The sequence below is a fragment of the Rana temporaria genome, chromosome 4 (genome assembly GCF_905171775.1).
Source record: "Rana temporaria chromosome 4, aRanTem1.1, whole genome shotgun sequence".
Classification (NCBI taxonomy): domain Eukaryota; kingdom Metazoa; phylum Chordata; class Amphibia; order Anura; family Ranidae; genus Rana; species Rana temporaria.
This window is the reverse complement of record NC_053492.1, coordinates 198,409,215-198,427,029: the sequence shown is the minus strand read 5'-3', so window position 1 is coordinate 198,427,029 and position 17,815 is coordinate 198,409,215. Positions and strand designations below refer to the sequence as shown.

General features: G+C 45.0%; 1 protein-coding gene across 1 annotated transcript in view; it reads left to right on the top strand.

The window, feature by feature from the left end:
- Positions 1-435: 435 nt before the first annotated feature.
- The window catches only part of LOC120935686 (mucin-17-like), a 47,908-nt gene continuing 30,528 nt past the window's right edge, over positions 436-17,815 (top strand). Inside the window, exons 1-2 of the mRNA XM_040347740.1 lie at positions 436-448; positions 12,230-12,268. Coding sequence (XP_040203674.1) covers positions 436-448; positions 12,230-12,268 — 52 coding nt within the window. The remainder of the gene's footprint in view (positions 449-12,229; positions 12,269-17,815) is intronic.

Below are 17,815 nucleotides of genomic sequence, written 5' to 3'. Positions count from 1 at the left end.
CCCTCCCGTGCCAGGGAGCACTGGTGCTGGCCATGGAGGCATATGAAGGGGGAGAGATCCCCAGCTGATCCCCAGGCTCCGGGTGGGTAGTTATGTGGATCTGTCTCTGAGCTGCGGGGGAGGTGGAACCCGGCCTGGTATTAGCAGAGGAGCTGCTGCGTTCTGGGAGGCCCATGGAGGCCTGGGAGCATGCGGAGGCTTGCAGGGCCGGGAAATCCTCCTCAAACGTGAGTGAGGGGGAGAGCTGTGAGCCGCTGTGCTGTTCAGGGTCCGGGGCCGTGCGTAGCAGGCGGGGGAAGGCCCCCGTGCATGGGGTGTCCCGCTCCAGAGAGGCAGGGAGGGCCGCGGGGGGGTGGGGGTGCTGAGGTTCACTCACCCACGGCTGTGAGCCATCCGGGCTCAGGGATGGAGTGGTGGTCTGCGCTCGGGTCGGGGATGGCTCCGGATGGTAAGGCAGGGGGGAGCGAGGTGGAGAGACCTCCGTTCTGCTGGTGGCCGCGTCCGGCGCCATCTTGTCCCCTCCGCCCGGCGGCATGTCGGGCGGTTTAAAATAGTCCTTCAGGGTCGTAGCGGAGCCTGGCGGGGGTTGGGATGATCCCCTTGTTTTGCTGGATCTGGTGGTCCGCGAACCGCCCATGGATGGCGGCGTTTACCCCCGGTTTTTTGCCTGTAAGCTGCGGGCTGGAGAGGAGCTCTCAGGGGATGCTTCCTTCCAGGCTGGCTTCCGGTCACGCCCCAGGAGATATTTTTTTTTACCTACAGGTAAGCCTTATTATAGGCTTATCTGTAGATAAAAGTAAAAAAAAAAAGACTATACAACCACTTTAAGAAATATAATGTCACATGCCTGATAGGAGACTTGTGTCAGCAACAAGTGTACAGCAAGGTATGGAATCAAAAACCAGAGTCATGAATGAAGTTGAGGTCAGGAACTAGTAGGCAGGGGGAGCTAGGTCAGTAACAGGATTTAAATCCAGAACACAGGTCAGAACACAAGCTGAAGACCAGTCAGCACTGACTCTGCATTAAAGCATTCCATAAATAGACCATCTGACACCAATACTGAGTGTGGGCATGCACATGCATCTGTGCACACACTGTGAAGCATACAAATGAACATGCATACTTATTGGCACAGGAGCACACCTAGCCACAATTCTATGTGCAGAGCCAATAAAAAAAACTCAGCTTTGGGCTATTTACTATCTAGGCGTCAGCTTGATCGTAGGGATCACTATCTGCTATCTGCACTATCTGCTACTAGACCACAGTTGTTCACCTCCTGGAGCTCTGCTGAAAACCAGTTAGTGTTTAGACCCTGCACCTAGGGTGAGCCTGCGTAATCCCCCAAGGGGACTTGCTTGTGCATTTATTGTATCTTCCTGGTTTCTTTGTGAACCTTTTTTAGTGCTATAGCTACTGGCCTCTGAGCCTAAATCCTGACCTGATAGAATAATCTGGCCTAAACATGGAGGCAGCTTTTAGCAACTACTGTGACTCATTTCAGACAGAAAATTGTAGAGCTGCAGTTGTTTGGGGTTACCTACCAAGCAACATTTTCTGAGCTATAAAGTTTGATAAAAGTGCAACAAGAGGAAATCCATGCTCTGCATAAACAACTGCTGGACTTACGTTGCCAAGAAGATGCTAACGCACATATGCCTCCACTACTCAAGTTCAATGGAGAGAGGTTTCCTTAACCACTTGACAACTGGGCACTTAAACCCACTTAATAACCAGACCAATTTTCAGCTTTCGGTGCTCTCACATTTTGAATGACAATAACTCAGCCATACAACACTGTAACCAAATGAAATTTTTGTCATTGTTTCCCCATAAATAGAGCTTTCTTTTGGTGGTATTTGATCACCTCTGCGTTTTTTATTTTTTTCGCTATAAATGAAAAAAGAACGAAAATTTTGCAAAAAAATGAATTTTTCTTCTTTTCTATTATAAAATTTTGCAAAAAAAATATTTTTTTTCATAAATTTGGCCTAAAATGTATACTGCTACATATCTTTGGTAACAACAAAAAAAAATTTGGATATTATTTAGTCTGGGTGAAAGTTATAGGGTCCACAAGCTATGGTACCAATTACTGAAAATTGATCAATTTGATCACATCTGATGTACTGACAGCCTCTCTCATTTCTTGAGACCCTAACATGCCAGAAAAGTACAAATACTCCCTAAATGACCCCTTTTTGGAAAGAAGACATTCCAAGGTATTTAGAAAGAGGAATGGTGAGTTTTTTGAAGTTGTAATTTTTTCCCACAATTCTTTGCAAAAATCAAGATTTTTTTTATTTTTATTTTTTTTCACAAAATGTTCATATTAGCGGGTTATTTCTCACACACAGCATATGCATACCACAAATTACACCCCAAAACACATTCTGCTATTCCTCCCTAGTATGGCAATACCACATGTGTGCGACTTTTACACAGCGTGGCCACATACAGAGGCCCAACATGCAGGGAGCACCATCAGGTGTTCTGGAACACCCAGACCAGTTCTGACATTCCTCTCCTACATGTAAAAATCACCATTTATTTGCTAGAAAATTACATAGAACCCCAAAACATTATATATATATGCTTTTTTAGCAAAGAACCTAGAGCAGACCTGGGCAAACTACGGCCCGCGGGCCGTATACGGCCCGGCGGTCCTTTTAATCCGGCCCCCGGGCAGTGTTGCCAATAGGGTTGTCTTGATACCGATATCGGTATCGGGACCGATACCGAGTATTAGCGGGAGTACTCGGATCTGTCCAATCGCGAGCAAGGGGGAGTCACATAGACACTCCCCCTTGCTCGCGATTGGACAGGTCCGTCCAAGGGGGAGTGTCTATACGCAGCGGGGAAAACAGCTGTTCAAACGAACGCTGTCTGTAATGTTCCCCCGCCGTGGTGATAACAGTAGGTACGGGGGACAATGGCTGCTGTACGGGGGACAATGGCTGCTGTATGGGGGACATGGCTGATGTACTGGGGACATGACTGCTGTACTGGGGACATGGCTGCTATACTGGGGACATGGCTGCTATACTGGGGACATGGCTGCTTTACTGGGGACATGGGTGCTGTACTGGGGACATGGCTGCTATACTGGGGACATGGCTGCTATACTGGGGACATGGCTGCTGTACTGGGGACATGGCTGCTGTACTGGGGACATGGCTGCTATACTGGGGACATGGCTGCTATACTGGGGACATGGCTGCTATACTGGGGACATGGCTGCTATACTGGGGACATGGCTGCTGTACTGGGGACATGGCTGCTGTACGGGGGACATGGCTGCTGTACGGGGGACATGGCTGCTGTACGGGGGACATGGCTGCTGTACGGGGGACATGGCTGCTGTACGGGGGACATGGCTGCTGTACGGGGGACATGGCTGCTATACGGGGGACATGGCTGCTATACGGGGGACATGGCTGCATTTGGGGACACATTTTAAAAAAAGTATCGGTATTCGTTATCGGCGAGTACATAAAAAAAAGTATCGGTACTTGTACTCAGTCCTAAAAAAGTGGTATCGGGACAACCCTAGTTGCCAACCGTCCGTAGAATTACGGACAGCACGTAAATAAAAGGCACTTTTTCCCTGTTCGTAAAAGTCCGTAATAAGGGAAATGTGCCCGTAAAAAGATCCGAATGTGAGCCGCAGCGCAGGCAGCGTCTAGTCCTCCTACATTATGCATAGCCTCGTCCTCTCTGACCGCCCAGCCCACCACCACCCGCCGCGCAGCGAATTATCAAAGCGCATTTTCGCGCTAACAACACTGCTGCCAGCCTATTCAAAAGAGCAGCGCGGGGAAACTGAGGAACATCATAGAATGTGTGGACTCTGTGGAGAGCGGCACCGGCGGGATAGCACACAGCAGCAGATGTAGTGGACACACTGCAGACGCACCCCCACTGTGACGGAGTGGACCGAGTGAAGGCAGACGGAGACCGACCAGTGCGCCTGCCTGCCTGCTCTGCCCGCCCGACTGACTGACTGTAGCAGTCGGCCAGCCGCCATGCTGGTGCCCGGACCTGGAGTGGACCCTGGTCTCCACTCTCTTCGTTGGAGTAGGACTCCTCACGACGCCTGCTGCCTGCCCTCAGTGCCACTGCCCTGGCCTTGTCTGGTGAGTCCTCCTCAGTCCAGCAGAAGAGTGTGAAGTGCTATCCTACCTAGACATCATCAGTATGCTGTGTCCTCCTCCTGTGCCCCTTTCACCTCTCCACAGGTCAGATCTGTGGAGAGGTGAAAGGGGCACAGGAGGAAGACACAGCATACTGATGATGTGAAGAAGTGATATGATAATTTATTTGCAGCCTCTGTGCCATGTCCCCAGCCTCTGTCCCCCTCCTGTGTCATGTCCCCAGCGTCTGTCCCCCTCCTGTGTCATGTCCCCAGCGTCTGTCCCCCTCCTGTGCCATGTCCCCAGCATCTGTCCCCCTCCTGTGTCATGTCCCCAGCGTCTGTCCCCCTCCTGTGTCATGTCCCCAGTGTCTGTCCCCCTCCTGTGTCATGTCCCCAGTGTCTGTCCCCCTCCTGTGTCATGTCCCCAGTGTCTGTCCCCCTCCTGTGTCATGTCCCCAGCGTCTGTCCCTCTCCTGTGTCATGTCCCCAGCGTCTGTCCCCCTCCTGTGTCATGTCCCCAGCGTCTGTCCCCCTCCTGTGTCATGTCCCCAGCGTCAGTCCCCCTCCTGTGTCATGTCCCCAGCGTCAGTCCCCCTCCTGTGTCATGTCCCCAGCGTCTGTCCCCCTCCTGTGTCATGTCCCCAGCGTCTGTCCCCCTCCTGTATCATGTCCCCAGCCTCTGTCCCCCTCCTGTGTCATGTCCCCAGCCTCTGTCCCCCTCCTGTGTCATGTCCCCAGCCTCTGTCCCCCTCCTGTGCCATGTCCCCAGCCTCTGTCCCCCTCCTGTGCCATGTCCCCAGCCTCTGTCCCCCTCCTGTGCCATGTCTATAACAAGTACTCGTACCAGTTGTCCAACAATGATATTTACTGCTTTTTATAAAGAAATACAATTGATTTTATGCAGTATTGAGTTTAGCCTTTTGGCCCGGCCCTCCAAAATATTTTTAGTTTCTCATGTGGCCCCATCGAAAAAATAATTGCCCACCCCTGACCTAGAGAATACAATGGCGGTCGTTGCAACTTTTTATCGCACATGGTATTTGCACAGCATTTTTTCGAATGCGTTTTTTTGGGAAATAAAACAGTTTTGTGCTTTTAAAAAAAACAAAACATTAAAGTTAGCCCAATGTTTTTGCATAATATGAAAGATAAAGTTACGCCGAGTCAATAGATACCCAACATGTCACACTTCAAAATTGCACACGCTTGTGGAATGGCGCCAAACTTCGCTACTTAAAAATCCCCATAGGTGACGCTTTAAATGTTTTTACTGGTTACATCTTTTTAGTTGGAGAAGAGGTCTAGGGCCAAAATTATTGCTCTCGCTCTAACGTTCGCAGCGATACCTCACATGTGTAGTTTGAACACCGTTTTCATATGTGGGCGGGACTTACGTGTTCGGTCGCTTCTGTATACGAGCACATGGGAACAGGGGCGCTTTAAAATAATTTTTTTTTATTGTTAATTTTACTTTATTTATTTTAGTTTGACACGTTTTTCCCCAAAAATAAATGTTTTGATCACTTTTATTCCTATTACAAGGAATGTAAACATCCCTTGTAATAGGAATATAGCATGACAGGTCCTCTTTACAGTGAGATATGGGGTCAATAAGACCCCACATCTCACCTCTAGGCTGGGAAGCCTGAAAAAAAAAAAAAAAACGATCCTGTCACCGCAATCGTTGCGGTGAGTCGGAAGAAGCACCAGAGGGCGAAGGGAGGGGGGACGTCCCCTTTCGCCTCCCGTAAGAACGATCAAGAGGTGGAACAGCCGCCATGATCATTCTTATGGTGTAGGGAATCGCTGGCTGAAAAAGATGATATCTGAATGATGCCTGTAGCTGCAGGCATCATTCAGATATCCCTGCACAAAGTCAAGGACGTTATATGACGTCCGGCGGGCGGGAAGTGGTTAAAACGCATTTTTTTCCCCAGAGTATTTTCCGGGTATTGCAGAGCATTGGTGCGTGGGTATTGCAGAGTATTGGTGCGTGGGTATTGCAGAGTATTGGTGCGTGGGTATTGCAGAGTATTGGTGCGTGGGTATTGCAGAGTATTGGTGCGTGGTTACATAACGTCCACCCCCAGTTAAGGAACCACCTTGCAGCCGTTATTTTTACGGCTAGCGGTGGTTAAGTGGTTAACCAATGTTGCATATATCTCCAGTTGCAACTTGCTGGATTTACTCCTAAATAGGGATGAGTTGCCTGTTCAGCGAACAGCGAACAATTTGAGGTGTTCGCAGCAAATTTGAAAAGCTGCGGAACACCCTGTAAAAGTCTATGGGAGAAATCTAAAGTGCTAATTTTAAAGGCTAATATGCACGTTATTGTCCCAAAAATGTGTTTGGTGACCTGAATCCTACCCCAGGGGACATGTTTCAATGCAAATTTTTTTTTTTCGGGAGCAGTAATTTTTATAATGCTTAAAGTGAAACAATAAAAGTGAAATATTTCTTTACATTTCGTACCTATGGGGGGTGTATAGTATGCCTGTGAAGTAGCGCTTGTTTCCCGTGCTTAGAACTGTCTCTGCACAAAGAGTAATTTCTGAAGGAAAAAAAGTAATTTAAAATCACTCGCGACTATAATGAATTGTCGGCTCCCGACAATTCAGACAAAAGTCATTCATAAAAAAAAAAGCGAGGATCACTGCTCCCGAAAAAACTGACGTTTTTAAAAGTTTTTTTTTGCATTGATACATGTCCCCTGGGGCAGAACCCGGGTCCCCAAACACTTTTTCGGACAATACCTTGCATATTAGCCCTTAAAATTAGCACTTTAGATTGCAAACGTTCGAGTCCCATAGACTTTAACGGGGTTCTAAAGTTCACACAAACTTTTGGTCTGTTCGCAGGTTCTGGTGCGAACCGAACGTGGGGGTGTTCGGCTTAACCCTACTCCTGAAAAAAATAAGGTGTTATTTGTTATCAACCTCCTGACTGAGGAAGCCCTAGCTTGGACTTCCCCTTATGTAGAACAAGACCATTCTGAATCTTTTGTGACCACAATAACCCAAGCTAAGTACAACTAAATCCGACATTGGATCTCAGATACCACTTGGAACCCAGGTGCGCAAAAAAGTCAGTTCAGCCAAGCGCTCTCTGAAGAGGTAAAATAGTAGCTCACAAGAGAAGTGACTCCCCATTGATGAAGTTGGAAATGACGAAAAGCTTTGGGATGTGGCTTTGCAGAGCTCGGTTCATGTGTTGATCATGGAAGAGTGTGGAATGTTTTATGGGATTAATGCACTATTGGAGGCTTTTTATTTTCTCTCACACACATGCGATGAGATGAGACCTGCTGATTGTGGAGTGATACTATCAGGTGGATATTGACCTAAAAGCTTATTTACCTGTTCATGAGAGTGAAAGGCAATTCAATCTGGTGAGTGCATTTCCATAAGGGAGACGGCTCTATTTAATCGCACTGTTGGTGGATATAAGGTCTATTATTCCTGGCTGTACTCACATAGGAAGTTGTCTGTTAATCACAAACTTTCCTGAATTTAATCACTTTGACAATTTATTTTTGATTCATACAATGTTATTTTGACAGTTGTATGGACTTATTTGTTTGATTTCGATTTTTTTTTTATATTTTGTATTATTTTCATGTTTGATTATATCACTTGCACATACATGTATATGATTGTCCACTGCATAGGAGCAGTGGTTGGCTTACTGTGGAATTGATTATTGGTTGGTACACTAATATAATGCCGCGTACACACGATCACTTTTTGTCATGAAATAAAATGACATTTTTAAATGATCGTGTGTGGGCTTCACATCGTTTTCCTTCTTCTGAAAAACGACAAAAAAAAAATTCGAACATGCTTCAATTTTTTATGTCATTTTTGAAAATGTCGTTTTTTGTGTTGTAAAAAATGATCGTGTGTGGGCTAAAACAGAAGCAAGTTATGAGACGGGAGCGCTCGTTCAGGTAAAACTACCATTCATAATGGAGTAAGCGCATTCATCACGCTGTAACAGACAAAAAAGCACGAATCGTCTTTTAATAACAAGTAACCAGCTAAAAGCAGCCCAAAGGCGAATAGAACTTCCCCTTTAGAGTGCCGTCATACGTGTTGTACGTCACCGCACTTTGTTCATCAATTTTCAAAAACGATGGTGTGTGGGCAACGTCGTTTTTTATGATGAAGTTCGAAGAACGTCGTTTTTTTTTCATGATGTAAAATGTAATTTTTTTTCATGACAAAAAGTGATCGCGTGTACGGGGCATTAGTGTCATTCATTTTTGGGAAATTATTTTTTAAATAGCAGCAATGAAATATATAACACTACGGGTGGATTTTGGAATCCTAAGCGCAGTAAAAAACACACTGGCCCGGATTCAGATAGGAGATACGACGGCGTATCTCCTGATACGCCGTCGTATCTCTGAGTCCGGCTGTCGTATCTATGCGCCTGATTCAGAGAATCAGTTACGCATAGATATCCCTAAGATCCGATAGGTGTAAGTGTCTTAGGCTGCAAGTGTAAGTGTCTTAGGCTGCAATTTCAGGCTGGCCGCTAGGTGGCGCTTCCGTATGTTTATGCAAGGAATATGCTAATTAGGTAGATACGGCGATTCAGAAACGTACGTCCCGCCGGCGCATTTTTTTACGCCATTTGCGTTCGGCTTTTTTCGGCGTATAGTTACCCCTGCTATATGAGGCGTAGCTAATGTTAAGTATGGCCGTCGTTCCCGCGCCGAGTTTTGAAATTTTTACGTTGTTTGCGTAAGTCGTTTGCGAATACGGCTTTACGTCATTTACGCTCACGTTGAATCCAATACGTCCTTGCGGCGTAATTTGGAGCAATGCACACTGGGATATTTTATGGACGGCGCATGCGCCGTTCAAAAAATACCTCAAAAACGCGGGGGTCAACTGCAATTTAAATAAAACATGCCCCCTACATCCCCATTTGAATTAGGCGGCCTTACGCCGCAACACATACGTTACGCCGCTGTAACTAAGGGCGCAAGTTCTTTCTGAATACAGAACTTGCGACCAAAGTTAGAGCGGCGTAACGAAAGATGCGCGCATCTTTCTGAATCTGGCCCACTGGTTCTAGCACCTTTGACTGCCTTCTGTGCAGACTTCCTCTTTTACAACTATAACATCCACAAAGGTAGAGCCATCCCCTGGTCAAGTATCTGCTACTTCAAAAGCAGTAGAAAGGTTTACATCATCAAAAACTGAATGCAACACAGCCTATGGCTTAACCACTTCAGCCCCAAAAGGTTTCACCACCTTCCTGACCAGAGCACTTTTTACAATTTGGCACTGCTTTGCTTTAACTGGTAATTGTGCGATCATGCAATGCTGTGCCCAAACTAAGTTTGGGTTCTTTTTTTCCCACAAATAGAGCTTTATTTTGGTGCTTTTTGATGACCTGTGTGATTTTTATTTTTTGCCCTATAAACAAAAAAAGAGCGACAATTTAGAAAAAAAATACTATAATTTAAACTTTTTGCTATTATAAATGTCTCCAAAAATGTTTTTAAAAAACAAATTTCTTCATCAGTTTAGGTCAATATATATTCTTCTACATATTTTTGGCAAGAAAAAATCACAATAAGCGTATATTGATTGGTTTGCGCAAAAGTTATAGGGCCAGTTTTCTATAATTGTGCTGCGGCGTAACGTATGTCATTTACGTTACACCGCCACAAGTTTTAAGCGTAAGTGCTTGATTCACAAAGCACTTGCCTGTAAACTTGCGGCGGCGTAGCGTAAATCCGTCCGGCGCAAGCCCGTCTAATTCAAATGGGGTGTGTACCATTTAAATTAGGCGCGTTCCCGCGCCGAACGTTCTGCGCATGCTCCGTTTGGAAATTTCCCGCGTGCTTTGTGCGAAATTACTGCGCCCGGACGTGTTTTTTGAACGGCGATGTGCGTTACGTTCTTTCGTATTCCCGGACGTCTTACGCAAAAAAAATAAAAAATTGAATTTGACGCGGGAACGGCGGCCATACTTTAACATGGATGGTCTAATTTTACACCACCTAAATAGCACTCATAACTTTACGACGGGAAAAGCCGACTAGCGACGACGTAAGAGAATGCGACGAACGTGCGTACCTTCGTGGATCACCGTAAACAGCTAATTTGCATACCCGACGCAGAAAATGACGCAAACTTCACCCAGCGGGCACCGGAGTATTACACCTACGATCCAAAGTCGTACGAAGCCGTACGTCTGTCGGACCGAAGCCTAAAGCCGGCGTAACTTTTCTGAGGATTCAAAACAATGCTACGACGCGGCAAATTTGAAAATACGCCAGAGTATCAGTAGATACGCCGGCGTATTTCAACTGTGAATCTGGCCCATAGCGTCTACAAACTATGGAAAAGATTTATGGCATTTTTATATGTGATTTTTAGTGGTTTTGCAACATTGCAACGGACAAATCGGATACTTTTGACACATTTTTGGGACCATTGACATGTATACAGTGATGAATGCTAGAAAAATGCACTGATTACTGTGTAAATGTCACTGGTAGGGAAGGGGTTTGTCATGGACATGCAATAATGTCTGGCAGCTTACCAGAAGGAGTAGAAAGTTCTCCATTAGAGGCCTGACTCTCTTCTGGCTGTCTTTTTATCACCTCTCCTTCCTGTATGGCCCCACCCCAGGCCATCCCAGGAAGTCTATATTAACTGTTGCACTGCAGGTCTGCTTTGCTGTTCAACCTTGTTGTTAGCTTAAGTTCCTGTCTGCAATGTGCTACGTTTACCTTCCTGTGTACCGATTTTGGCTTGTCCCTGACTTCTCCTGTTTGCCTGTGACCTTCTGCCTGTCCCTCGGTTACCCTTGTCTGCCTGTTGCCCTGACCTCGGCTTACCCATCACTATTGCTTGTCCTGGTTGCTGCTTCCCCTCTCTCCCTGCGGAGCGTGACCTAGGGGATCCCAGGGGTCGCGACCTGGATCCAGCTGCAGTGAAGGCCATCCTCACCACTAGAGGCTCTGGTGAACACAAAGCTGGGTCTTAGACTCTGCGCCCTGGGAAATCTTGGGTTCACGCTACCTCTCTGATTGCAGCATTCGACCATAGGGTTCACTACCCTGTGGTGCATCCCTGACCCCAACGGGGTGCACTTGTCACCTGGCCACAGGTGACCTGACAGGGTTAACACTAGGGGCAATCAAGGGGTTAAATGTGTGTTCCCTCAGTGTGTTCTAACTGTATGGGGATCGGACTGAGTAGGAGAGGAGGCATATCATTGTTCCTACTTACTACATCCTCTATCCTATTACTCCTCTGACAGCACAGGGATTTACACACACAAATCCCTGTGCTGGTGCTCTTGCACACGATTTCACATGGCCAGCGGGTCCCCTGCTGTGAATCGGTTATGACTAGAGTAGCTGGGGTTTACTTCATCACGCATGGCAGGTCATTGCATTGTGTTGTCAGGCACCGCTCATTGTGATTAAGGCTGGATCTACACCACGGGATGAATCTTTTGACATTGGATTCACATTGTGGGACATTATTTTTTGTATTGGAATAATTTTTTTTTAATAAAGACTTTTTTTCTCTGGCGTCTGTGTTTTTATTGACCTTTTAAGTTTTCTTTTGTGAATGAGTAAGAAGGGGTATTATGTACCCCATACATTTTCACATCGAGGGGTCCATTTGTTCTAAAGCTGGATTCTGGATTCTCATAGATCCCCCTCTACAGATCCCCACATCTGTTTATGGCAGAGGATTTAGAGGTGAGGAACATGTCCCCATCTTGCCATTTTGTTCACTCATTTGCTGAACTAAAAGGCTGGGTTTGGACTGAAATCATCTTTAACCAATACCCGTAACTCATCCTTATTCATAACAAATCACACTTTCACAAACCTTTACTCTCTGGATGAGACTGTGCATTGCTGGGTTGGCCACACAGTGAAGAACTTGGAGCAACGGGGATGTACATAAGTATGATCTATTATGAATGTGCTGGGGGAAGGGGTCCACTAGTTAAACCAATTTTAACCAAAATAAAATTGACTACAATGTATACGTTTCTGGAATAATGATTTTCTTTATCAATTTACATTTACATTTGTTTTTGTTTTTCTAGTTACTAATGAATATACTATATCTTCTATTGACTTTAGAGGTAAGTAAAAACAAAACCTGCTTCTAGCTCTGCTTGAAGAAAGGATGCAAATACCATTCGTTTAACATTCAGTTTACCACTACAGAAAGTATGTAAAAATCTGTATATGAATGCGTAGAGCAGAAGGTAACTAAAAATTTGAAATTAATGGATAAGTTCACCTTTTAAGAAAAAATAATAAATGCACATATTTTTGCAGGAAAAAAAAATCAGCATTTAGAATTTTTTCCTACAGGAGCCTGGAAAGCATTGCACTCATGATCAGTGGATCATGGGGTAAAATCCCAGGCTTCTACAGACAAGCTATGTAGCTTTCAATTCATATAGGCTAACTGTTTCCAAACTGCAGGGCTTGTGAACGAACTATGAGGCCTTGTACTCACGACCGGATCTGTGCGCTGGAAACTGTCTGCCCGACAGTTTCCGGCGTACAAGGCTGATTTCTGTTTGGTTCCGCTGGCGTGTACACACCAGCGGACCAAATTACCGTCGTACCGGAACGCGTGCACGTAAACTACGTACGACGTCACTATAAAGGGGAAGACCAAACTTAATGGCGCCGCCCTCTGTTCCTCTTTTGCTAGTTACGGGTTTGCTCGTGTTAGTGAAGGTTTGGTTAGAGCTGATTCGCGCTTCTCGGTCTCCAGGCTTTGACAGCGTGTATTCACGGGTTCAGTGCGTGTGCTTGCGGTAACGTAGTTGTCATTCGGCTATAGGCTAGCAGGTTGTTTCTGCTTTAGCAGTTGCATCCTGTGCGCTCGTATCTGTTTGTCACGCGTTTGTCACAGGTAGTGCTGGATTTGCGAGTGCTTTCTGTTTCAGTGTGTTCTTGACTGACCAGCCGGCCGGTTTGAAGCCATGATGGAGCAGCAGCGTAAATTTTCGCGAGTTGGTGCTGTTTATGGGATGGCTGCTGGATATGTTCATTTTTCCAGTACTTTGGCCAGAAACAGGGGGCGGAGGCGTTTCTGGACCAAGAATTGGTTGCGCCAGCGTGACCAGTTCTCACATATGCCTCTGCTTAGGGAACTCCAGGAGAATAATCCTAATGACTTTAGGAATTTTCTCCGCATGACGGACCCCGTATTCAACAGTCTGCTGGAACTTCTGTCCCCCTATATCACGAGGCAGGACACTGTGATGCGCCAAGCCATCACGGCCGAGCAGAGGCTTATTGCCACGTTGCGGTACCTGGCGACTGGGAGGAGCCTGCAGGACCTCAAGTTCTCGACAGGCATCTCTCCGCAGGCGCTTGGGGTCATCATACCGGACACGTGTGCTGCCATCATCAAAGTTATGCATGAGGAGTATATTAAGGTAAGTTTCCTGGCTGTAATAATGTTGCTAACTAACTTTTTTTTTCATTTCCCAGATATGCTGTGTGTTTAACTAACGTTCCCTTTTCTCCCTATGCATGTTGATATAAGCTTTACATGTTTTTTTCTTGGCCTACCTGCATATTTGTCCCTTACCCAATATTAACCTGTCCAGCATGCTATCCTAGGGACAAACCCACCTTGTCATTTTTTAAAACCGGACTTTTTGGTTTTTGTGTCCCCCCCCCCTTCAAACTTTAATTGTCCCCATCAGAGGGCTGTGGAGTCTCTTAATGAAGTGGCCCTATATATTTCATTTCCCAAATTCTCCATGCACATTTTTCGAATGCAATTTTAATACTTTGAAGTGTCACAAGGATGCTTGTAGGATGTTTTTATTCCAAAGTACTAAATCTCTTTTTTTGTTTGTCCCCACAGCTACCCTCCACACCACAGGAATGGCAGTCTGTGGCTTCCCAATTTGCCCAGCGGTGGGATTTTCCAAACTGCGGTGGAGCAATAGATGGGAAACACGTCCGCATTGTGCCCCCACCCCACTCGGGGTCCTACTATTATAATTACAAGGGTTATCATAGTATTGTGTTGATGGCGGTGGTGTCGGCACAGTATGAGTTTCTGTATGTGGACGTGGGGAAGAACGGCCGGATGTCTGATGGGGGAGTGTTCGCACGGACTGATTTCTATGATCGTCTCCAAGCTGGTGGTCTGGCATTGCCACCAGATGAAGATAATGTGGAAGGACTTCCGTTTGTGTTCCTAGCGGACGAGGCTTTCGGGCTTGGTCCTCACCTCATGCGGCCTTTTCCCCAGAGGACCCTCACCTCAGAGAGGAGTGTGTTTAATTTTCGGTTGGCCAGGGCTCGGAGGGTAGTCGAGAATGCCTTTGGGATACTCACCAACCGGTTCCGCCTGTTCAGGACATCGATACATCTGGCGGAATATAAATTGGACACCGTTGTATTTGCCTGCTGCATTTTGCACAACTTTTTACGCAGGCACTCCCAGACGTACCTACCCGACATCGGTTCTGAGGCAAGACTACCCTCAGATCCCCTTCCCGGGCTGGACACTGGTCGCGCTGGCTTGGCCCCCCAATCAGCTCGTGAGGTACGCGACAAATATGTTGAGTACTTCATGGGTCGGGGGGCCATTGCTATGCCAGATCATATTTCTTTCTAATTCGGCCCCTAAAGAAAGGAATATTCTCACAACTAATAAATAATTAGACCATTGGACTTTATACAGTTGTTTGTCATTAATGCTTTTTCTCTTTTTATCTGTCTTCCTGGTTCTCTAACTAACTTCTTCAATTTTAATGCATAATTGATTTCTCCACTTTTAGTAAATAACCACATTTTGCACAGTATTCACTCATCTTCAAACAGGGTATTGAGTCTAGAAATAAGAAGCAACTCCATTTGTAAATTTTGAGGTCAATTTTATTAATTTTTGCTTGTTCATGACCCCAAAAATGTTTTTACATTTTTTTCATTACTCCCTGCTTTTGTACTTAGGAGTCTACAAAAAAAAATTTTAATTTTTTTTTTTTTTTAAGGTAATTCAACCAAAAATATTATGCAGATTATACATTTTTTAACAAGTTCACATTTTTGTTTATCAAATATAGTTAGATTTATTGTTTACATATATATATATATATAGAATATTTTTGGTGGGGTGTTTACCGCCTTAGTATTTTTTATTTTCTGCATATTTTTTATGCACAAAAACCAATATTTTTTTAACAATTTTTTTTTTTTTTTGTGTTTTTCAATAAGAAAATTTGTTGTTGAGATTTAGGAGTCAAATCTCGACTTCACCAAATTCAGTGATTAGAGAGATTTATAATTCTATATATATATCTTTTTAATTTTTTGGCGTTGTTTATTCTTTATGGTCTAAACTTTATAGTATCCAAAAATGTTCAACATGGTCAAAAAGTAACAAAATACAATTAAAAAAATATAAAAACTCACAACAGCAGTCAGTCATGGTGTGCTTTCACACTGGAACACGCCAAAATTTGAAGATACACACATTCAGTGCAAACTCGCCAAATGTCATTGGTTCAAGAGACAAATGGCCACATGTGCTATCTGACATCATGGGTGATCAATGTCTGTGTTCTGTGGGAGCAAACCCTTCCTCTCAACTACTTGAGGATGGAGGAGGGGGTTGGACCCACAAAGCACAGACACTAGATATTCTGTGATGGCAGATAGCACATGTTGGCACACTGTGTGTGTATCTTCAAATTTTGGCGTATTCATTATTAAAACAGTAAAAATGTTTGTGGGGGCGGGGGATGGGCGGGGGGTGTTTCAGTCTTTGACACGGCCCATCATGTCAATAATGTTTTTAAAATTAGATTCGATGACCATCATTCTTTGCCGCATATTGTCCATTTCCGTGCTGCATTCCAAAAGGACATTTGTTAAATTCTCTTCCATGACAACCATCCTTTCACGCATATTGTGCATTTCAGTGCTGCACTCCATTACCTGTTGAATAATTATAGCAGCACTTGCACGTGAAAATATTGGCACACCATCCTCCTCCCCTAAAAATAAAAAAAATGGCATTTACAACATTATTTTTCGATGAGGCCTATCTACATATGTTTTTTTAATCAAGCTAGGGTGACACTGACCTGATGGGCTTCTCCTTTCCACCTCTTCGACATCTTCTATCACTCCTCCTTCTTCCACCACCTCCCCATCATCTTCTATCACTCCTCCTTCTTCCACCACTTCCCCATCATCTTGGACTCCTCCTTCATCCATCAATCCACCTTCTTTCAATTCGCCAAATTGTTCTTCCGCCACTTGCCCTTCATCTGCTATAAATTCTAAGTCCAAAATTACTTCTTCCTCCTCTCTTCCTTCCTCCTTTCTTCCTTCCTCCTCTCCTTCCACATCCTCTTCTCCTTCCACATCCTCTTCTCCTTCCACATCCTCTTCTCCTTCCACATCCTCTTCTCCTTCCACATCCTCTTCTCCTTCCACATCCTCCTCCTCCTCCACATGTTGAGATGGCAGATTTTGGCCTTGTCTGGCCCTCTCTGCCTCCTCCAAATGCTGGAGACTTCTTTCCCCTGAAATAAAAAAAAAAAAATGTAGACTCATCAGCACACAGATATTGGAGAGCATAAATCGCACACATTGCTTAGAAGAGGCTTTCATTTAGTTACTTTTATCTTTCACCAAACCTACATTTTGGAATTACTTCTATGGCAAGCTCTGATCCTGCCCCTTTTTAGCAAAGTGACACACATGGATGTCCCCCCTAAACAGTATTTCTGGGAGACCCTACCAAAACCCATTTTTGATTTGGGGAGACTCAGGTGCTCTGCATTGCAGATGTGAAAACATCTGCTTTATTACCACTGTTTTTAGAATGAATCCTGTTTGCCTTTCCCATTCTCATAATTTTATTTTCTAGAACTAGCTTTTACACAATGTTTACAAACAAAGTTTTTGGCCAGTGAGCCATGTCCAGGTGTGTTGTTCCTGGAATAACCGAGCCTTTCTGAGAAACTATGTGATGTTACGTTGTTTACTAAGAACACTATTTGTAAATATGTAGTTATTTATGTCATAAAAAATAAATGACAACATGTCTTTAAAATTACAAGCAGGCCAAGGTGGCAGATGGTGAAATATACATGGCAACACATTATTGCAGACAATCACCCACCCCCCCCAACCCCAATATATATTTACTTACTTTTACGCAGAATTTTAAGTATTTTCTTCATCTGATGTGGCTCCCTCAATTTTAAGTCTGACCAGCGTTTCCTCAGCTGTTCCTTGGACCTGGTGATCCCAAACATCCTCTGCATTCTCCTCGCCACCTTGTCCATAATATGTGCCTTTCGGCGGTTAGGGGTCTTGTATGGCCCTAATTCACCATCATAGTCCTTCTTTCGCATGATGTAAACTAACTCCACCATTTCCTGGAACCGCATATTAGTGGCTTTGTATCTTCTTGGCCTTGATCGGGACGTCCCTGCCTCTGTCCCTTCACTTGTGGCATGAGAGCATCGTGCCCGCTCGTGTGACATCGCCATCTTTCCTTTCCCACAGAGATTATGGGCGTGGAAAAGATGAATTCTTACGCCATGGGCGGAGAAGAGGGCGGCGTTTAATACATACGCGGAGTGTAGAGAATGCAAACAACGTGTTTACGTCGGTTACGCGGAGAATCTTCG